The following is a 24,344-nucleotide window of genomic DNA, read 5'->3' on the forward strand; positions in this document are numbered from 1 at the left end:
ACATTTGAAAAACCTAAAAGAAAACAATTCAAGCAGTGAAGAATACATTTTACTATCTGGGCATCTAAAATCTTTTGTTATGTGTAGCCCAGCAGACCCAGTTCCTCTCCACTCTCCATCCTCAACTATGGCTCTTTTTGGAGCTTTCATTCACGTTCAGTAGAAAAGGAAAGGGGGAAAAAAAAAAGCCAGTGTTAGTAGGTAAAAGAGTTAATCATCTTTCTCATGATCTCTTCATTAATTTTATTTAAACAAAATACAAATGTAAACAAAGAGTGATCAGAAATTTGATCTGATAATAAATAAAGGCCAACTTTAGGACTAAGCAAACCTCAATAGCTTACTAGATACTACAAAAATTTCAAGTGACAATATTTCATTCTTCCTAGTCCTCAATGGCAATCTGACCAGAATTTATCCTTATTCACAGATAATCTCACACAAGTGATACTACAGTCCTAATAGAAAAATCACTATCATTACAGAAGTGTACAGACTAAGGTATAAATGTCAGCATTCTGGCAGTATTCTAAGGACGACACTGAAAATGAGGGCAGAGTATTTTTAAACCAATAGGCTTGTAAACCTATACTTGGTATATAAAGTTCTGGCTTACTTTGCCAGCAGTCATCTGTTGCAGATGCTTCAAGAGAAGAGTTGCTGAAAAAAAACAAATCGAGCGCAGAAGACTTGTTCAAAAATAGAAAATATTACCCTTGAACTATGAACTCCAAAGAAAGTTTTGAAGTTTCAAAGTATTTGGAATCTTTAAATGTGGACTGGAAAATGTGGAAACTGGAAAAATAATTACTTTGTGTTCTTTTGCTATGAGTTTAAAGTCTCTACTGTAACAGTGTTCGTTACAAGGAATATGTAGGACAAGGCTAAAGACTGAAGCGAGAGGTAAGAACTTCACTTGAATAGCATAAACTTGAGAACTGACAAGTTTTAGGTATTGTGGTATTTCATTCTGAGATGATTATCTTTACCCCTTGAAGTTATTTATAAATCAATGAGTGAAAATGTCTATATCAAGTTAAAAATCTGACTTGCCTTTATACAGTTTTAAAGTATCTGAATGTAAATTGAATACTTTTAAAGCCCCTCTTGACTGTCTTATAGGAAAGTGAAAAAATATTAAAATTTATTGATATTATTAGCTTAAAAAGCTGTGATTTCTGCTTTAAGTTTGCTACTTTCAGAAACATTTAAACTATACAATAAAGTAATGAAATTTTGAATGATAAACTGTATACTACTTATATAAGAAAAGGTATGTATTACTACAATATGACAGGGTATCAGTAATAGTCCTAAAAATCTTACTGCATATCTCTGGCAACATACATCACTTGTCCTAAGCGTGGGTTTTTAATAATGACACTTAGGGTGATCAGCACATGGAAAATCGAACTATAAATTCATTATTTATAAAACATTATAAAATCAGTTTCTTGGGGGGCATTTAAAGAATTCTCCCTAATTAGATTTTCAAGGCAGCAGTAAAAAAATAGCAACAACAAAAAGTACCAACTGGAAAGTGAAACTGTCTCTTGATACAAACATAAAACAAAAATGAAACTGAATAGCAAAAGGTGGGAGAGTAAAAGAAGGTAGAAGAAAACAGATTTCAAAGCTTAGCTATTTAAAAATTGGAAATTTATACCAATTTTCTTAAATAGCAAAACGTGGCTTCTCAGAATATTATAGATACTTATGAAAATACCCAATTTCAGAGCTTAGAGTTTATTCATCTATCCTCCACACCTCCTCTGCCCTACTACCTAATCGTGTTTTTCAAGATAAGAAAACCAAGGCACAGGGAAAATAGATAATTTATACTGATTACCCTCAGAAAACTCTTGAGTTACTCTGTCCTTGAATTTGTCCTACAACAAAAGCATAGGTAGTAAACAATATCCGGAGATGTAGGGCTTGGATACAGACTGCCAATGAAAACCAAGTAAACTACCTTTAAGAAGTGGTCTGCTGCATTAGCTAACTATAAAAGATAAGGCAATTCAATTATTTAAATCTCAGTTAACCACAACATTCTAGGCTCTTATAGTAATACATATGTTTGAATCGATGGTAATGTATATGTTTGAATCTTAATTTTCATCATACAGTATGTTTTAATCCTTACAGACAGTAATCCAGCTTTTATCAATTTATAAAACATAACTAATATAAAGCCATTCCATGATATCCTGGATAAAGCTTATAGGCACAAAATAAAAATTAATTATCTTTATTATTAGCAATAATAAAAAATTCCTAATCCTAGGTACACAAATCACGTGGCTATCAGCAAAACTGAGTCACACAACAACTAAATGAACAACAAAATTAGATTTTTTCTTCCCCCTGAAGAGATTTCTGAGGGTACATGGCTTTTTCTTAATATCAATGCGTGAAATAAGATGTTCTTAAAATTAGATCCTACAAATTAGAATTTCTGAGACCCAAGACACTGCAAAGTTCTCCATATTCACATCTTTGCAAACTATAAAGAAGTTTTGTGTTACACAGGATCGTTCTATTTTAATTTAATTTGGATTTTTAAATGCCTAAAATTTCAACAAGATACAGAATCAAGTTAAGAATCAGATGAAGTTCAACAAGAGAAACTCACTGTTTATATGAACTGTAGACACTTACCCTGTAAAGTAACCGGACAAGCTACAGCAGCAAAAGAAAATTCTTCCTGTCTGAGGAGTACTAATATAGCACAAGGTGCAGCCGAGGGCGGTCCCAGAAGCCTTGGCTAATATGCTCTATGCAAAATCAGTCTTGTGACGCATTACTACACAGTGCTTTATTATGCTCTGGGTGACAGGCTTGCTAGCTCTGCACTAGTCACCAGTCTACAGAACAGGATCAAATAAAATAATGTGGCAGTTAAGAAAGAGAAGGTAAATTTGTACTATTAGAGCACCGCCAACTTGCTCTGCAAAGAAAAGAGGAACCTCAATAGTTTTAAGACTTGAAAACACCCTCTTCCTCATGGTGTGATTCAATTGTCAGCACGCTTGTAGTATGTGTACTTCTCTGTACGAATATTATATTTTAATACAAAGTGAAAAAGATCAGGTCCTGTTTGCCAGGGCTGGGGGAGGGGAGAGCAGGGAGCTATTGCTCAACAGGTACAGAGTTTCAATTTGGAAGACGGAAAGTGTTCTGGAGATGGACGGCAGCAGTGGTGGTGGTTTCATAACAATGTCAATACACTTAATGCTGCTGAACTGTACACTTAAAAACAGTTAAAAGGGTAAACTCTGTCATGTGTATTTTACAGTTTTAAAACGATTAGCTCGTGTAAGACATGTGAAAAAGAATATTTGCATTAAAGTGTGCTAAGTTGTTAACAATCTTCATTGCAGGGTAGTGGGATTTAAAGTGATTTTCATGTTTTTCTCCATATTTTCCTACACTGTAAATTTCAACAAGACCATGCACGGATCTACTAAAAAATCTGAACAGAATGAAAATTAATTTTTATGGTTAAGAAATTGAAAAAGCTCCTTTCCTGCTGGAAATGAAAGCAAACCGTTGTGAAGATAAATATTTTTAACCTTTAAAGAGAAATCAGTCTTGTTTTTAACCTGAGTCGTAGGATTAAATATGCTAATACCATGTGGCAGGGCCTGATAGATAAGTTATGTTACTGGCTCTGGGAAGCTTTATCATTAGGAACAGGGCTATGCTACACTCATGTAAATAAGTTTGTATACTAGCCTTTTCTCATCTATACTCAAAGGAACCTGAACCAACATAGCATTTCAGTAATCAAACTTTGTGAAGCAGCACTCTGTACTACAAATGATACAAAAAGTTTTAAAAGTTGTTTTTTAAAAAAGGCCACTAACAAATTACCCAAACTTGATATCTACCAAATGTTAAAAATGTGGCATTACTATCTTATTTTAATAAGATGAGAAGATTGACAACATAATATTCCTCTTAGAGGATAATCTTTTCTATTCTAGTAATGAAGGCTCAGGACTTCCCTGGTGGCTCAGTGGCAGAGAACCCACCTGTCACTGCAGGAGACACAGGTTTGATCCCTGGGTTGGGAAGATCCCCTGGAGAAGGAAATGGCAACCCACGCCAGTATTCTTGTCTGGGAAATCCCATGGACAGGGGAGCCTGGTGGGCTACAGTCCAAGTGGTTGCAGGAGTCAGACACTTAAGCGGCTCAACAACAACAATGGAGGCCTAAGGGCAGCTAGGTGATCCATTCTGAAAACACCTCTGTTCTATGTATGAATGTGTTGACTAAACTGTCCTCTAATATATTAAAATGCTTAGCACTGACAAGAATTTTAAAGATACCTTTTTAAAAGATCACTCCAAACGCATCATCTCCAAAGTGAAAGTGAAGTCACCCAGTCGTGTCCGACTCTTTGCGACCCCATGGACTGTAGCCCACCAGGCTCCTCCATCCATGGGATTTTCTAGGCAAGTATACTGGAATGGGTTGCCATTTCCTTCTTCATCTCCAAGGAAAACAACAAAAAATGATGGAGTTGGAGTTCCACAACCTTTTAGGAGGGGAATTTAGAAATACTATTAAAAGCTTTAGAAATACACATTCCCTTTGTACAGACCAACTTTATGTCCTAAGGACTTTACCCTAAGGAAATAGGGCAGTGTATGAAGATTTAGTTGTAAGGATGTATATGGCAGAGTTGCTTTATAATACTGGGAAACTGTAAACACCTTAAATGCCCAGTATCTAAATGTTTATTGATACAAGGGAGGTGAATAAATTGTGGCATACACATAAAAATTATACAGTTCTCAAAGATGATTACTATAAATAGTTACAACCTACTGTATGTTTACTGAGTGCCAGACACTTTTAAGCACTTGACATACCTCATCTCATCTCATCTTATAACCTGAGAAGGTGTGGGCTACTATTATCCTCATAGCTGGCAAATGGCAGAAATGGATTCAAACTCAGGTTTCTGTGACTTCAGAATCCATGCCTGTAAATCAATACACAGTACTGCTCTGTGAGATCAATATTTACAGATAAACTGTGATATACATGATCTATTATTGAGTGAAAGGAGTTGTGAGAGTATCGATAGCCAGAGTCCAATTTTGGGGGGAAAATCTTTAAATAAGCACAGGAAAATCTAAAGTAGAACACAAAAGACAGTATCAGTAATGGAAGTAAAGGGCCATTTTTATTTTCTGAGCTTTATAAAATAAATGAGTTCCTTGGGGGAAAAATGGCTTATTAAAATGTTATAGTAGTTGACCCAATCATGTCCATAATCAGAAAAGAAAGTTTAAAAAAAAAATCAGAACCAGTCAACATCACATGGATGGATTATTTTGAAGAATATTTCTAAAGCAGAGAATTCAGCCAGTTGACCCTAAAACAAAACAAAATACAGCATGAGAACCAAGATGGCTAGTTTCTTATCAAGAGGGGTATTCTGGTCTCTAAGGGATAGATGGCTTTGGCTCTTTTGGTGTTCTGTCCTGTTACTCTAAGGAGAGTAGAGAAGAGACAAAACATGAGTATTGTTTCCTGACTGTATGTAGAAGACAATGTCTGCCTTTGAATTCCATCCAGTAGGTGAGTATATGCCATGGGGATGGGATTGTATGTCTGGTGAGGTGTCCCTCTATGTCTAAAAAAACAATTTATATACCTTAATTTAAAAATAATTTACTGCTAAAAAGTGCTAATCACCTGAGCCTCCAGCAAGTCAGAATTTTTTTGCAACAGTAACATCAAAGTTCACTGATTACAGACTACCATAACAGATACAGTAACAGTGAAAAAGTTTGAAACACTGCAAGAATTACCAAAATGTGAGACACAAAGTGAGTAAATGCTGTTGGGAAAATGGTGCCAACAGACTTGCTTGATGTAGAACTGCCACAAACCTTGAATTTGTAAAAAATGCAATATGTAAAACGAGGTATGCCTGCGTAATTTAATCATTAAAACCCTAACAGAAAGATAATACTTTCCTTTTCATTATAGACTAGGAATCTAAGATCTGGGAGAAGTCACTTATTACTTACATAGATGACCTGGGAGACTTTTTTTTCTTACTACATCAGCACTGTTTCTAGGAAATAATATCAGCATAACACTTACATGAGAGGACTAAAGATGTGTATCAATAAGAACAATGTTTTGAAACTTGCCAGAAAAAAGGAAGAATAGACGCAAAATACTGAATGAAAGAAAATGAATTTTGTTTCAAATAGCTCTAGGATCTTTTTTTTTTTTGAGAGGAGATTTAACAGATCCAGGAAAAAGTCATAAAGTCATAAAGGCAGACTCTTTTAACAGCACACAGTGGACTTTCATCTCTGGACACAATGACTGGGCCTTGTTGCCTGGGAGTTTCTTTATTCACTGTCGTAGAAACAGTAATTACTCATACCACTCCTAATGAAACTCTAAACCTGAAACTGATATACCAAAGAGCAAAGAATCATGCAGGAGTCAAATATTTGGCAGATTTTTCTCCCCTTATAACACTGCAACTGGCTGTCTTTATCACTATAGAAAGGGGTATTCATTTGTACTTCTGAATAACTGGTTACAATGTTTAGATGTTGTCAATTTTCAATTAACTTGAAAAGCTAAAAATGATCACTGCATACTTTGCCATCAAAAGTTTTGAAATGAGAAAAAAACAAAGTCCAGAGAAAATCTATCCATTTAAATCTTAATAACTTATTAATTGATTTTATTTTTATTCTTTGGTCAGGGACTAAAGAGAATAAAGGTATTGCATTAATTAACAGTTGTATATGAAAAAAAACACTTGATAATCCCACATAAAACCTGTGGTATACAGTTATTTCTCAATAATCCAGCCTATGACTTAACTAAAGTTTATCATAATCCAATTATCATTCCTCTATGTAATGTATTTTTAAACTTCACCCTGAACTTGACTGACACCCTAGGAAGTTATTCCAAACCAAGCAATAAAGTCATATAAGGAAGACAATTCATAGATGAGATGTAATCCTCTCTATAAGGACTCTTGCAAAACTTGTTCCTGATAATTGTTGCATGATGTAAACAGCAAGACCATTTTTTTAAACATGCAAAACACCTGTCTAGGTATCTGACTTCTATCAAAACTTCTCTGAAAAAAACGAGTCAACTAACTTCAACAGGGTAACTGAAATAAATGATATAAATGTTTATATGAATATGGCTTAAAATATTTAATGAGCAAAAACAGAGCTGAAAATAACTGCTGCATGCTGGGAAAATGAACAGTAAATAAAGATTTTCCTATAAGTTTTATTCTTGTTTAAAGTAATTTCAAAAACATATCCTATTTGGTGACTGTTAGCACAGCTTATTGCTGCATTTATGAATTCACACACATATACACCAACTGCAGAAAACCCATGGGTCTGGTCTCAATGCATTTCTTAAAAACTCTATGCAACAATCTAGGATTGAGGAACTTAATATTCAGAAACTCAAATGAAGTTTTTGAACATAGTCTATATCTTTTTATTTTTTCACTTAAAAAGTAATAAATTCTGTAAACTCCTTTAGAGGAAATGACATTATGTTGTAATAAGTAGGTCAAGTTCAAGAAAACTGTGTGTAAGACAATACCATAATGAAGGAAGTCGTTCTTCCTTCCTCTCCTCTCAAACGTGCTATTAATAGTAGTAAACATTCAAGATGCTCAGCACTGAAATTGATGTTCCCGTTTTATTATGTCTAAATTTCTGCACCTGAAATGTAACAGCAAGAAAAACTTTTGTTTTAATTTTGGACTCTTTCCACATCACACAGTTGGTATTCTATATGTTGAAAGGAAACAGTATTGCTTGGGATTACTAGTTTGGTGTGGGTTCTATTAAAAATGGTAAGAAACAGTTATGCTACTAATGGCTTTTATTATTGGTGTATTATATCCAGCACACCTAAAAGGAGAGTACAAAGAATGAACTTACTATCCCTTCTTTCAGCTATGCTAAACAAACTCAAAAAATAATAAGGTAAGAAAACAATGAAGAAAATTATTGAAAGAGATTCAAGTTTATAAACTAATAACTTATAACAAAGAATTATTAAAAATTAAATGGATGATATCAGTGGTTGATAACTTTAGTTTTTAAAAGTTTATAAGCAGAAGAAAATGGCAACCCACTCCAGTATTCTTGCCTGGAAAATCCCATGGACGGTGGAACCTGGTAGGCTACAGTCCATGGGGTTGCAAAGAGTTGGACATGACTGAGCAACTTCTCTTCAAGTAGAAGAAAACATAAACTAGAACCCCCTGAAAACTTCTTTGAATAGTAATAACCCAGGAAACCAAGTAACTTAGAAAAGTTTTGATAACGTATGTGTGCTCAGTCGCTCAGTCATGCCTGACTTTTGCATGCCATGGACTGTAGTGCCACAGGCTCCTCTGTCCATGGAATTTTCCAGGCAAGAATACTGGAGTGCGTTGCTTTTTCCTTCTCCAGGGGATCTTCCCAGCCCAGGGATCAAACCTGCATCTCCTGCGTTGGCACGCAGATTCTTAACCCCTGCACCACCTGGGAAGCCTCTTGATAGCATATATTACATTCAGTATGAAATGTGTGACACAGAAACCAAGCTTGTGGTTGTCAAAAGGGAAAGGGGTGGGAGAAGGGATAAATCAGAAGTTTGAGATTAGCAGAAAAGCTAATTTTATACTATGTATAAAATAAACAAGGTCCTACTGTATAGTACAGGGAACTACATTCAGTATCTTGTAATTAACTATAATAGAAAAGAATCTGAAAAAGAATATCTATAAAAATACATCTGAATCACCTTGCTGTACACCAGAAACTAACACAGCTACACTTTAACTAACCAAATCAAACCAAAACAAAACCAACAGTGGGACAGTTGCTTATTAGAACCTATAAAAATAAGTGTGGTAGAAAGTGGCCTTTAAAAAGCTTTGTGGTCAGTTTTGTATTTGTGAGCTCTTTCAAACTTTAACAGATAGCTCCATGCCAGATAAACTATAACACATGAAATGACAATCCAATTTCTTTTCTGAACTAACTAGTACAAAACTCTAAGACAAAAGTCTCTCAGAAAGAGACAAATAGAGAAAACATACCTAATTTCACTTTGAATAAACATATAAAAGTTTAAATAATAAACCAGTAACAAACTAAATTTAATATAATAACCATTTAATGTGACTGAATCAAATATATTCCAAAAATCAATTAATAGTTATCAAAGAGAAATGACAGGGTCACAAATGACTATATTTTCTTCTTCATATTCTTGGTATTTTCTAAATTTTCTGTAATGAATAATATACTTAGAAGAAAATAAAGATTATTTTTTAAAACTTATATGTTCCAAAATAAAAGAAAGTTAAAGTGTATATAATGTTACTATATACCTCTTAGAACCAATGGGCAGTATATGTTAAGTCATATTTATGAAGTGAAATGAAAATTATCTACTGGGACAAAATCATAATATTTTACCATTTTTTCTTCAGTAGCCTTCCTCATTCCATGAGTGGGAGGATAAATTAGTGAGTAAGCTATACAAACTAAACAACATGCTGTATTTTCCTACCCTGGCTATAAAATGAAGTCATAATGTGTAAATGAGGACTTATGTGCAAATTAAGGTCAGCAAAACATTCTATAAAGAATTAGCACAAAGGTATGAAAAGCAGGGTTATATTTAGCAACTCAAAAATGGAAGTGAAATTAAAAGAAAAAAACTTGAAAAATGTATTTCTAACATACTCTGGTGGCCAAAAGCATTTTATAAAAATTCTTGCAAATTAAGACAAAGAACTGATGATTCAGCAAAGAAGAAAATAAATGGTCAAGTATTTTAAAAGTTTAATTTCAAAAGTAATAGAAACATTGTTTTTAAAAAGCTATCATTTGGCAAAGATGAGGAAAAAAAAGATACCTACTTCCAGGAAAACATGGAGCTAGGTACTTGGATATACTGTTGGTGAAAATATAACTTGGTACAACCTTTCCAGAGGGTAACCTGGCAGCATACTCAAAAGGCTTTGCTCCAGCAATTCCATTTAAACAGTCATGGACAGGCATAGATGCTACAAGAATGTTCACTGATCCATTATTTATCATAACAGAAAACGAAAAACAAGCTAAATGCTCAACAATGAAGAACTTGCTAAATAATTGATGATATTCATATATAATACTGAAGTAACATAATATTAAAATAAGGGTGTTTGTTATTAAGAAATAAATTAACAAGTGAATCATCTTTTTAAAAACAATGTTATCAACTATGACCCCATGGGAAAAATGATACTTAACAGTTATATGCATGGAAAGAGAAAGGAGTACATTTACTAAAATATGGGTTTTTCTTGGTTGGTGAAAATTGCAGATTACTTTTTTTCCCCCCTCATCTAGATATACTAATTTTATATCAGCATAAAGTATCTCAGAAATAAAAAGAGGAAGAATCAATGGGAGATTAAGTATAAAATAGGCAAATAATTTAAAAATGGAGAAATTCCTTATAAAAAGCTTAATTGTAATTCAGGCATTCATGAGTCAATCATCAAAACTCCCCTAAAGCTGAATCAAATGACTGGAAATCCACACATGGTATAGACCCCATGAGTTAATTAAATCTATAATGATCAAGACCTGTGCTTGCTGTAAGTATACTAGAGGGGACTCAAAAGTGAGTCAAACGCATGTAGCTTTATCCTTTATAGTAACTCATACTTCTTGTACAATTATAGTGAAATTAACTGAAAATGACGTGATGGTATGTGCCAATCCTCCACGTGTGCTTCCCAGGCCAGCTGAACCATCTACAAAGATGACAGCAGGAATGCAGATTAAAAAACGTTGCTCAAAATTTGGCATAATGCTGTACATCTCTCATTCTTTTTAATATTTTTAACTCTGAGAAAGATGTATGATATAATAAAACCATTCAGTTTTTAATCTCCAAATCTGAGGTCTCAAATAAAATACTGTTATCAAATAAAATTAGAGATAATTTTTAAATGCATTACTTAGTATGAACATACTACATGAAAACATCATGTCTAAAATCAAGATGGGAAAAGAATAGCTTTATTTATAGAAGGAAGAAGATAGAAGAATTAACATTTACTGAATAACTAGCATGTGGCAAAAATAGTTTGGCACTATCTGGACATACAAGATCATAAGACAGTGCCAAACTAAGCCAAATGCAACTCAGTCTCTAATTCCTAGTTCTAATGCTGGTGTAGTCCCTTTTTATCTTAGAGAACTTTGGTGGGTTTCTTCTTTGTAACATTTCACTATGCTATAAAGCTAGGCTAGGTTCTCAAGTTTTTCCTATCTCCCTATATTAAAATTGATCACGTGTCTCATTCTCTCTGAACGCTAAAAGTGTGACTGAAGAAATTGAGATGAACTGACAAACTGTTCATGGGGGAAGACTGTATAATAACACAACTATTATTATTTTTGTTGATGGTGTTACTTTGAACCCAGACTCCGAGTAGGACATCTGAGGTAAGGTAAATGAGAAGGCTGTACCATGACAAGTCTTCAAAGGAAATACAACAGAGGCAGGAAGTATCTTGCAGGAACCCACATCATGTTAAACCTGTGATCATCTACTTCCACCTAATTACAAGCAGGAACTTGCCAAACACATTGAGCAACTCTCCTCAACTGCTAAACAACTCTAACCTATTAGCACCTTGAAAACGAAGAACACATATTGGAAAAAAGGAGACAAATGGTATTTACATCTGTAATAGCAAAATACTGTCTTACTTGGCTTAAATTTCAAAGCTTAATAGTTTTTAGGAGAGGAAAAATAATTTTCTCTCTACCCTTCTAGGTTCCTGCGAGATCCCCCGTACCAGAAAGAAAGATTAACAGAAAAAATTAATTTCGTAGCTACAAGAGCCTCCACAAAGATATGAGCCCCAAAGACAGCCAGGCAATTGATCAAGGCTTATATATTATACAATGCTGAGCTGAGAAAAAGGCAGGGGTCTGGGGCTTCAAAGAGGAGGAAGGCAATTCCCAGGAAGAGGGGAAGATCAAACGTTTGGTAAGCAGACATTTGTCCCTCTATGTAGGGAAATGTCCCAGATGAAAACTGTGATCTTTAGCTCTCTCATGGTGGAGGACCCCTTTCTCAATTTTTACGCAGGTAAGGAGTAGGTAAAAAGCTTTTCTTGAGTCGGCTGCGTCTTGACTGCCTTCAACGCCAAATATTTCACACACCAAAATGGCACGTTGTGGGGGTGGTGCCTTCTGTTTCACTTCAGGTTAAAGCAACAAAGAGTAAACATAAAAGTGCATTAACAAGAAAGGTAATTTAGAAATGAAGCACTGTGCCATGAGAGGGGAAGTCTGCCACCTGCTGGCAGAAAAGCAGAATTGCATGAGTTCCCTGATCGCTGTTATTTTTAAGGGGGGACCATCTAGACAGCATATTAAAAAGCAGAGACATTACTTTGCCAACAAAGGTCTGTCTAGTCAAGGCTATGGTTTTTCCAGTAGTCATGTATGGATGTGAGAGTTGGACTATAAAGAAAGCCGAGCGCCAAAGAATTAATGCTTTTGAACTGTGGTATTGGAGAAGACCCTTGAGAGTCCCTTGGACTGCAAGGAGATCCAACCAGTTCATCCTGAAGGAGATCAGTCCTGAGTGTTCACTGGAAGGACTGATGTTGAAGCTGAAACACCAATACTTTGGCCACCTGATGTGAAGAACTGACTTATTTGAAAAGACCCTGATGCTGGGAAAGATTGAAGGCGGGAGGAGAAGGGGACAACAGAGGATGAGATGGTGGGACAACATCACCGACGCAATGGACATGAGTTTGGGTAAACTCCAGGAGCTGGTGATGGACAGGGAGACTGGTGTACTGCAGTCCACGTGAGCAACTGCACTATTTTTCAGGTAAGGTTCATGACATTAGATTTCAAATAAGTTATTATGTGAAGACATAAATTACAACCTATAAAAGGAGAATAAAGATTGAAGTAGGATTTCAGATTCTCTGTATGCTTAATTCAATAATTATTTTAAAAACAAGTAAAAGAGGAATACATGGAAATGATTTAAATAAATTATAGGGAACATTTAAACTGCTATGAAAATTTAGGATAATCCAAAGCACTTTGCAAAATTATTAAATCTGTGGGGGAGGGAAAACAATTTTCCCTCTACCCTTCTAGGTTACTGGCTGAGACTCCACTGTAATGAAAGACAGATTAGCAGGAGAAAAACAAGTTTAGTAACATATACAGTATACTTCCTGTATACATCAGAGATACCCAAGAAAACTGAGTTAACTTCCAAAATGACCCAAGCCATCAGTGGCTCAGATGGCAAAGACTCCACCTGCAATGCAGGAGATCTGGGTTTGATCCCTGGCTTGGGAAGATCCCCTGGAGGAGGGCATGGCACCCACTCCAGTATTCTTGCCTTGTGAATCCCCATGGACAGAGGAGCCTGGGGGCTTACAGTCCATGGGGTCACAAACAGTCGGACACGACTGAGTAGCTAAGCACAGCACATCACCTACATACCATCTTTAGCTAAAGACAAAAGATGCGGGGGAAGGAAAAGCCAGGTTTTCAGGCAAAGCTCGATAAACAAGGGTATGGTTATGTGGAGTTGAGATTTTTAAGAGTTTTTATGTGTTTATGTGCTCAGTTGTGTCCATCTCTTTTCAACTTCACGGACTGCAGCCTGCCAGGCTCCTTTGTCCATGGAATTTTCAGGCAAGAATACAGGAGTGGGTTGCCATTTCCTCCTCCCGGGATCTTCCAGGGAACGAACCCGCATCTCTTGCCTCTCCTACATCAACAGGTGGATTTTTTTTAAAATTACTGAGCCACCTGGGAAGCCCAAGAGTTTCAACAGACTCAGTCATTGCCCTCTTCCTGGTACAGAAAGGGAGACAACCCTATAAATGGAAATTTTCCTTATAAGTGTAAATTGCTCTTATCAAAGGGTAACTTCTGCTTATTTCTCAGAGTTTCTCTCGCGTCAGCTGTTTTTTTCCCTTTAAAAAAAAAAAAACAAACAAACAGAGAAACAGCCTAAAATAACCCAGATACCACAGAGGCGTATTTTGGGGTTACAAACTCTGCTCCCTTTCAGATCCTATATATTTCACTTCTGCAACGTGTCAACTTTCAGCCCTCCTCTTTCTGCTGCTCCCATGGCCGTCTAGAGAGCACAGTCATTCTCTTTACTCCAGGCTTATTTTAATTCCTGCTCCTCCTGGGTGGCAGATTTGCCACCCCAAGGTGTACCTTTTTTGCATAAGGATTATTTTGAGCTGATTATTTCAGAGAAACAGCAGACACAGAGAAGCTTAGAAAACAGAGTAGACATTACCCTTGTAGGTCAGTTGGTAAAGAATCTGCCCGCAATGCAGGAGGCCTGGGTTCAATTCCTGAGTCGGGAAGATTCCCTGGAGAAGGAAATGGCAACCCAACCCAGCATTCTTGCCTAGAGATACCAAGGAACAGAGGAGCCTGGCAGGCTACAGTCCAAGGGGTTGCAAGAGTTGGACACAACTTAGCAACTAAACCACCAAGGGAAATTTGTATTTTTTAATAAAAGAAATCTCCGTCTGCATCGCCCTTTGTATGAGGAAGAGAAGATGATTAAAGCACAAGAAATCTATCAATGGAGAATGCACTTCAATCTGAGTATCAACCTAGGTCAGGTTTATCAACTTCGCTTCCTCCACACCTCTTCTACACTCTTCTTTTTGCCTTTAGCTTCAGATGGTATAATTCTAAGCCATCCAGGAGTTACTCACTTTCCCTTGGTATTGTACATGTTAGTGAGCTTGTTAGTTTCTCTCTTGTTAGTTTGTCTTGCTATGGGGTCCCCAGTGGAGAATTTAGAAAGGTGGAGGGAAAATTATTTCTCTCTTCTCCTACACTCTTCTCCTTCTGATCTAGCAATGCTAATTTAGTGTATCTCAGCTACCAGATTATTCATACTAAAACACATTCCAGATGTTATTTATTAAAAAATTAAAAAAAAAAAAAAACAAGCTCAAGGGATCTTTAGCAAATTATTTACAAATACCTGATAATGGAGATGTTTCTACAATGTGGTCCAACACACACCTTTTAAAATGTTATTGCTATTCATTAACCAGTTTTAAAAAAATAAATAAAATAAATGCTCATGTTACTTCAAACATTATGAAACATTAAAGGATGATAAAGTTGAAGGTTTCCTCCATAGTCTCACCCTCCCAAGTTCGACTGTCACCAGCAACAACCATCAACAGCTTCTGGTATAGTTTCTCAAGAAGTTCCAATAACAAGCACATACATGTATATCTTTTCTGGAACTACAACTGTCCTACACCTTGCTTTTTTCCCCTAATTACTATCTTTTGAGCTTTTTAAAACGTTAACTCATACAGATTTACTTTTTTCTTTTTCAAAGCTGCACAATATTTTATTATATATGTGTACCATAATTTAACCATGCACTATTACTTACTTAACCAATGTATACCACCTCCTGAGTAAATGAAAGTGCTCATTTTCCTATGTTCTCATCACTCTGCTTTCTCTTCTTCATACAGTAAATTCTGGCAGCCTCAATTTTCACTCTTTGTAAGCAATTAACCTGGAAGTTTTGTGACTTGTAAAATTTGTAATTATGCTGGTGGCAGGAATTTGAACTGTTTACTTCAATGGTTCTCAAATTTTTGTAAGCCTCAGAATCATGTGAAGAGGGGGGGACTTGTTAAATGAAGACAGTAAAAGGATTTAAGGATATGATACCTTTTAGCCAGAAAACAAAATTATTGGATAAATTAAAAATATTAGTATATAAGACCTTATGGAAAACCTGATCAAAGTTTTTGGTCAACCTAATATCTGGTCCAAGGATGGCTTCATCTGTCATGTAAATGAGTTCACAACAAAAAGAATAAGCAAAAACAGCCAGTTTGTAAAGCTAAAACTTTTTTCAGGGACTATTCTAGCTAACATGAAAATAGCTCACTAGATAAGATATCAAACTTGTCACTGCAGTTGAAAATGTGGTTAACTTGCTACATGAGGATAACACTCAGGAAACATGACAAATGTGCTTTGAGAAGACAAAAATCATATGCCTGGCACAAACATTTCCATACTTGCAAATCTGGAGATTCAAGATGACCTTGGATATTTTCTCTGACAAAGTTAAGAGTTTAATGTATTTTCCTTATTTGAAGATATATTTTACTCAAACTGGACACATCATGATTTCTACCCCTCAAATATCACCATGTCTATCAAACATTACCCAATGTCGCCTCCTATTCCTTTGAACGCCACAAAGCTTTCTGTTGATCTCTCTCTCATAACATTTACATTCTTTCATTCTAGAAATACTGTTAGGACTTTAGCTTTTAAGCTAGTAGTGACACCTATTTCGGAGAAGGCAATGGCAACCCACTCCACTACTCTTGCCTGGAAAATCCCATGGACGGAGGAGCCTGGTAGGCTGCAGTCCATGGGGTCACTGAGGGTCAGACACGACTGAGCGACTTCACTTTCACTTTTCACTTTCATGCATTGGAAAAGGAAATGGCAACCCACTCCAGTGTTCTTGCTTGGAGAATCCCAGGGACGGGGAGCCTGGTGGGCTGTCATCTATGGAGTCGGACGTGACTTAAGCGACTTAGCAGTGACACCTATTTAGCTGGTTAGCTTCTAAATCTCAGCATGTTATGAAGGCAGTGGCCATATCTCAGGAACTATTAATACTAAGATCTAGCCACTTTAGGTGTGGATGAATAAATCTTTACTCTTTGGGTAGACAGAAGATCAAAGCTATTCAGAATTTATATCCTCTATTGCTATTATTACCAAGTACTTGGAATGCTCTATTTTTCTATCAGCTGACTGACCACCTGTAATATTATATGTACTTTCATTTGATCAAATATTGAATACTTACTGAATGGTCAGTGATATGAAAAAAGAACAGGTACTACAGGGTAGCCTGGTAGACTGCTGATTACCTTCATACATGCCCTCTCCTTTCTTACTAACAGAATCTCCATTTTGTCAGAGGGTGGTTAAGTTGCTCAGACAGACAAAATTCCTCAGCTTTACTTACAGTTATGGTGACCATATGACACTATTCCCTCCAAGCACATGTAAGGAAAAAGTTTTGCTTATGGAGTAAGTATTCTCCTCCTTGCTCCCTCACTTCTGCTGTCTGGAAGATGGAAATGTTGGCCAGGACTACTACAGCTTGTGATCGTGAGAAAAGCCAAGGACATTTCAAAGGCCTCTTCATACCTTATACCCCTTAGTTAACACCAGTAACTGCTATCTTTTGGATTTCTTGTTACACTAGAAAAATAAAATCTGTATTGTTTAATAAAGCCATTGATTTGGGGTCTCTGTTTCTCTTAGTCAAGTGCAACTAATAAAAAAGGATGATAAAAAAACCAGGCACCAATCCAGACATACCAGAACATACATTATAGTAAACAATATAACAGAGTGCATAAATTGCTAAATTATGAGAAATCATCAGGAAATGCCACAGGAATTCAGGGAACACGCTTCATAGAACAAATCAAGAATTTAAAACATGTGCTAAGAAGTCATAAATTTCTGTACTGATAAAAATTAAAGTTGAGTTATCAAAATATTTTAAAAGCCTATGTGATAGTGTTAACCCCCTGAAGCAGTTGTTTAAATCTTGGTTTTTCCCTGCCCTTTTTCTAAATATATCTAAATTATATATATATTCTATATATATACATTCTAAATATATATACATATTCTAAATATATATATATATATTCTAAATATATCTAAATTTAGATTCAATAGTGGGCTTTCCACTTACAGACTAGCACTCAGAAAACATCTGATATTATCTTAAGATAGAAGAAAGGAAGATTTTGTTAGAAGTTTATCTCTAGGAAGGAAACACACTAAGGTTTCAAAAACAGCACCAGCTATTTAAGGAATAATTGCTGATGTTCACAAGGAAGCCATAAATACTTGAGACGTGTTTAAATTAGAAATGACAGTTTAAACTGGTTGGGGAGCTTCAAGTGGCAGTTCTATCTCCCTTATTCCTGCTGTCCAAATAATTTCCAACTTCTCTGTTGCTCTTTAGGGAATAGTGTTAAGACTATACATTTATTCTGGTTTTGTGTTCCCATTTTATTTCATTTGTTAGATACGCCTACTTCGGGAGAATCTCCCCACTCCAGATTTATATAGATATAAGTAACATACATCATTATAAATTTAAGGTATACAGCATAATGGTTTGACATATGTACATTGTGAAATGAATACCGTAATCAGTTTACTCAGCATACATCTTATACAGTAAGAAAGCAAAAGAAAAAAAAGTTTCTCTTTGTGATAAAAACTTTTAGGATTTAATCTCTAACCTTCCTATATATCCTACAGCAGTGTTAGCCACAGTCATAGTGTTAGCTAGGGTTGTACATTACAACTCTAGTGCTTATTTATCTTATAACTGTAAGTTTGTACCTTTGACTGCCCCCTTCCAATTACTTTGGGAGAATTCAATAAAGGATATGAGAAAACCTGAATGACATTAAACCATCTCATTTCCTTTTTTGGAATTAGTTTCCTATTGGATAAAAATAAGTGTTAATCTGTTGGTAAAAAGTATAACTAGAATATACTCTGCTAATGAAGAAAAAAGGAAAAGAGTTGATATATAAAAATTGGAAAGAGGTGCCATTTAGTAGGAGAAATTAAGTCAACTGGACAGAAACAAAGAATGAAGTAAGTAGACACAGTTGGTGTAAGGCTGAAAATAAGACATAATGTAAATTAAAATATGCTGGAATAAACACCTCTAAACCAGTGTACCACCAGTGAGTGGTACAGTCAGCCGTCCATACCTGTATGTTCCACATCAGTGATACCATCAACCAAGGACTGAAAATACATGGGAAAAAAAGTCCAGACAGTTTCAAGAAGCAAAACTTGAATTTGCTTCTCCCTGGCAACAATTTACACACCACTTACATTGTATTTACAACTGTTTACATAATATTTACACTGTATTAGATATTAGAAGTATACCTTTTTTATACTATGTTTGAGGCAAGTTAATAAAATTCTTTCAGAGCGCACTTAACTCTGAGCAATGAAACTGAATCTGGCTAAGGGATTATACAGATACATACATAAGTTTTTTTTTTGACTTGGGCTAAGGCAGTGGCACCCCACTCCAGTACTCTTGCCTGGAAAATCCCATGGATGGAGGAGCCTGGTAGGCTACAGTCCACGGGGTCGTGAAGAGTCGGACATGACTGAGCAACTTCCCTTTCACTTTTCACTTTCATGCATTGGAGAAGGAAATGGCAACCCACTCCAGTGTTCTTGCCTGGAGAATCCCAGGGACGGGGGAGCCTGGTGGGCTGCCGTCTATGGGGTCGCATAGAGTCAGACACGACTGAAGCGACTTAGCAGTAGCAGCAGCAGAGACTATTTAAAATATATGGGAGATAGTGCATAGGTTATAATTAAAACTATTTACCATTTTATAAAAGGGCCTTGAGCATCCTTGGAGTTTGGTATTCAAGGGAGTGGGAACCAGCCGCCCAAGGATAGTGAGTGACTATTGCACATTCTTAAAGAGAGAGGACTGTTCCTTATTTCTTTAAAAGGTTACCTGTCCACCTGTGTTCTCTATCCCCAGCCTTCCTATCTTCTCTAGTACTCAGCTTGATTGATTATTCCCTTTCCTCCTCTCATTTCATTAAGCATTCTCACTGTCCTGCCTGCCAAAATGGTCACGTTGCCAACCGCTCAAAACCTAAGCAAAAAACAACATACGCTGAAGGCATGAGTATTTTTGCATTTAATAGTCACTTTCTGGTCTTCTTCACTTTGTTGTTCTTTTAGTGGCTGTCTAACGCACATAGCTTTGAGTTCAACATGTGACCTGTGCAGACTGACACTGCTGACTCTGACCCTTCTTTTTGGTAATGCGTTCTCTTTTCCCACATCTGAGATCTCTGTTTTCTTCACTGAACACCCGTTATTTGTCAGTATTCTCAAGGTTTCTCTTTTCATCCTGCTGCAAAGTTTTGGATGAGAAATCATAACCATTTTCACTATTACTGCCAAGAAGTTAGACATTTCAGAAAGTACTGGTGCTAATCCCAATCTAGCTTCTCAATTCCAGCACTACACTTTCAGTTGCTGTTGCTAATAATAGCAACAGGTAAAGTATATACTGTATATTACTATGGGCCACTATATGGCAATAATTGCTTTTCAAAGCTCTTTACTTAATGTAACTAATTTATGGACATTTCTACTTGGCTAAACAGGACAAAGTGAATTTGCTCCACTTTGTCCCTGTCTGCTCTCTCTCTCCCCTTTTTGATCTTGGCTAATAATGTAGCCGTTATTACCATTTAGTTTGCAATCCCCACAATGTGATTAATCTCTTTAATGATCCTAAATAATGATAAGCTCCCAAATGATAGCAATTATGCCCACTGTGTTATTTCATGTAACTTCATAACTACCCCATGAAGTAGGCAGTATTATGATCTTCCAATTAATAGGTGAGCAGGGTCAGAGAAGTTAAAAAGCCGGCTCAAGATCACATAGCTTGATAAATGAGAAAGCCTAGATTCAGCGATAGGTTTGTATGAGTCCAGAGTTTGTACTGCCAAGTCCTGTTGATTTTATCTCTGAAATGTTCATCCTCTGAGCTCTCATTTTCTAGTCTAGGCTCTAATCATCTTTCACAAGGAATACTGCCAACATCCTCCTAAATTATTTCCTTTTTTCCAGGCACTCCCCTTTCACCTTCTCCTAAGTGATCTTTATAAAATAAATTTTTGAACATGCAATTATCCTGTCCAACTACCTTTCATGGCTCCCCACTGCCTAAAAAATAAAGGGCAAACTGTTTGGAATGGCTTTACAACACTCCTTTACAATTTTGTCTCCTTGTCCACATTCCCTATCTCTTCCTTCCAAACACACATCTGTATATTATGCTGCAGCCACAATACTACTTGTCCTTATGCCTGAATTAATATTACACATTATGTATATTTAAAGATTATGGCTTCACTGTGAATTTTGTGAAAGCACTGACTTTTTTTTACCTCTACTTGGTTTAGAAGAGAAGTGATAGACCAATGCACAGTCCAAGTACATACAAGAAGGTATGGCAATGTGGGATTTTTTCCCCCCACACATATATTATACATTTTTGGTTTGGAACAAAAGGAAGCCACCAATGTTTTCTATGCAGGATAGCAACATAAACAAAATGAAAATTTTGAGATTAACAACATTTGCTCTTATGAGTACAGAAATGGAGAAAAGACTGCAATAATAATCTAAGACTAATTTAATCCTAGCAATAAGCAAAACTATTGGCATAAGAAACATGTGGGGAATTAACATTTTTTAAACTTTTATTTACGAAAGAATATTTTTGTATTCAGCCCAGGGCCAAGAGCAAAGATTGGGAATAATAGTTTCTGTGCTCAATTAGAACATAAAGTTGAAGCTACGTAGTCTCAGACATGAACCTAAAATTACATTATTTAGTACAGTGGTAAACTGTCCTCTGATCTGTCAATACTAGATCCTAGAAGTTCATGTGTGTAGTATATTATTGGGAGTATACACAGGACTATTCACTCCAGTAAGTACCAAAGAACGCAACTCACTGAGAAAAATTGTCTTGATGAGTGGGCTCTAACTAAAACACAAAACATCCCTAACTTTGGAGCAAATATTGCCTATAATGCACCTCAAATGGAATTCTTCAAATACTGTCTTACAATAAAATTGGAAATAAATTTCTAAAACGTTATGTAAGAGGTTTGGTGGGGGGAAAAATGAACACAAAGATACTTCCCAGCAGTTTGAGACAGGAAGGAGTAACATTTCAAATACAAAATAAACTATTCTGAGCTCCAACTGGGTTAACTGTCATTTCTTTAACCACGGACAAGTTACATCTTGTCATAACCGAGCTCATCCTGGCCATGATGCAAAAACCACCGTCAGAATTGGATTGTTGCAACGGTTTGACCCGGGATGCCAGGAGGAGGGCGAAACATCCCCAGGAAGTTCCATTTCTTGAAAAAGCGGGTGTTGCTGCGGGAGGTAGTTTTTTCCCGAATTACCTATTTGCTGCCTTTTTGTTTCAAATAGACATAACTAAGCCCACGGGAAGCCGAGCGCTGCCGTCAAGGGTCCAGACCAGGTCATCGGGCCCGCGGGGTCGTCCCAGGCGGGACGAACGGGTCCCCAGTGGGCCCCCAGCATTCCAGCAGAGGTCGGCGCGGGAAGGCGAGGCCGGACGGACCACCCCGACCCCTCACGCGCCCCGGCACGACAAGCCCCCACACTCACCATTTCGATGATCTTGGTCTTCCGGCCTGTCTTTCTCTTCAAGGTGAATATGTACTGGGCCAGCACCACCCCCGCCACCAGGGCGCACACGCTGGCGCTCGCTACCGCGCCCACCCTCGCCACCGCCGCTCGATCCATGGACCTTGCCTCTTTTGCCTCGCGGTTCGAGAAGAGGTCGCTGGGTGGCCACCGGCCTCAGAAACGCCGGCCGGTGGACAAGCCTTGACGCCCCGCCCCTCCTGCACGAGCCCCGCCCCCAGGGAGGCCCAACCCACGAGGGCCCAGGGGCGGGAAGCTGGAGGGAGCAGGAGGAACTCGCCTGCACCGGAAGCCAAGGTGGGGAAGAGGGTCTTCTCAGAACCCGGGTCCGAGGAACTGCTCAAGGACAGAAAAGGGGAACTGATCGAAATCTCTCCCTCTGCTAATGAGGACCAGGCAGTGGTTCATTCCAGCCCCGCCACAAGAAATCTGATGCCAACCACACTCAAAAATAATTCTCGGCCTTCCACCCTCCTCTCATACTCAGGACTACAACCCCCAGAAGGCATCTGGGGCGTTGCTATCTGACTTGCGCAGTAGCTTGGCTGTAAAGTGCTACAAGCTGCAGGGTGCAGCAAAGGTAACAAGGGAGTAAGTAAAAAGCAATCTGCAGAATATGAGAAAATACTTGCAAACTGTTTAATTGACAAGGGGTTAATATCCAGTTTATGTTAAAAATGTCAACAACAACAAAACCCATTAAAAAATAGGCAAAAGACTTGAATAGACAATTTTTGGTAAAGAAGCTTATGAAGCTTATCAATATCATTAATCATCAGGAAAATGAAAATCAAAACCACAATGAGATATCACTTCACCCAAGTTAGGACAATCACTGTCAAAAAGACCAGAAAATTAAAAATGTTGGTGAGGATGTGAAGAATTGGAACCCTTGTGCACTGTTGGTGGAAATGTAAATTTGTGCAGCCACTGTGGGAAAAGTGTGGAAGTTCCTCAATAAATTAAAAATAGAATTACCATATGATCCAGCAATCCTATGTCAGGGTATATATACAAAAGAATCGGAAGTAGACTCTCACAGAAATTTTAGCCCTCCCGTGTTCATTGCAGCACTATTCACAATAGCCAAGATGTGGAAGCAACCGAAATGCCCATCAAAAGATGAACTGATAAGAAAATGTGGGATACATCAAATGTAATACTATTCAGGTCAGTAGGTGCCCAATATGCTACTGGAGATCAGTGGCGAAATAACTCCAGAAAGAATGAAGGGATGGAGCCAAAGCAAAAACAATACCCAGTTGTGGATGTGACTGGTGATAGAAGCAAGGTCCAATGCTCTAAAGAGCAATATTGCATAGGAACCTGGAATGTTAGGTCCATGAATCAAGGCAAATTGGAAGTGGTCAAACAGGAGATGGCAAGAATGAACGTTGACATTCTAGGAATCAGCGGACTAAAATGGTCTGGAATGGGTGAATTTAACTCAGATGACCATTGTATCTACTACTGTGGGCAGGAATCCCTTAGAAGAAATGGAGTAGCCATCACAGTCGACAAAAGAGTCCGAAATGCAGTACTTGGATGCGATCTCAAAAACGACAGAATGATCTCTGTTCATTTCCAAGGCAAACCATTCAATATCACAGTAATCGAAGTCTGTGCCCCAACCAGTAACGCTGAAGAAGCTGAAGTTGAACGGTTCTATGAAGACCTACAAGACCTTTTAGAACTAACACCCCAAAAACATGTCCTTTTCATTATAGGGGAATGGAATGCAAAAGTAGGAAGTCAAGAAACACCTGGATTAACAGGTAAATTTGGCCTTGGAATACAGAATGAAGCAGGGCAAAGGCTAATAGAGTTTTGCCAAGAGAACGCATTGGTCATAGCAAACAGCCTCTTCCGACAACACAAGAGAAGACTCTACACAT

General features: G+C 37.2%; 1 protein-coding gene across 3 annotated transcripts in view; it reads right to left on the reverse strand.

The window, feature by feature from the left end:
- Window positions 1–22,627, reverse strand: part of NT5C3A (5'-nucleotidase, cytosolic IIIA) — a 39,082-nt gene extending 16,455 nt beyond the window's left edge. For 2 of the 3 annotated variants that reach the window (XM_086396494.1, XM_086396496.1), the window contains exon 1: window positions 22,411–22,627. In XM_086396494.1, coding sequence (XP_086252620.1) covers window positions 22,411–22,548 — 138 coding nt within the window. In that variant the 5' untranslated portion in view covers window positions 22,549–22,627. Of the gene's footprint in view, window positions 1–2,661; window positions 3,072–22,410 lie in introns of those variants that run through there. The other variant, XM_086396495.1, reaches the window with a different exon arrangement.
- Between the last annotated feature and the right edge of the window lie 1,717 nt (window positions 22,628–24,344).

This window comes from Bos grunniens, chromosome 4 (genome assembly GCF_055505025.1).
Source record: "Bos grunniens cultivar Pamir isolate PY7600 chromosome 4, Bosgru_T2T1.0, whole genome shotgun sequence".
Lineage (NCBI taxonomy): Eukaryota > Metazoa > Chordata > Mammalia > Artiodactyla > Bovidae > Bos > Bos grunniens.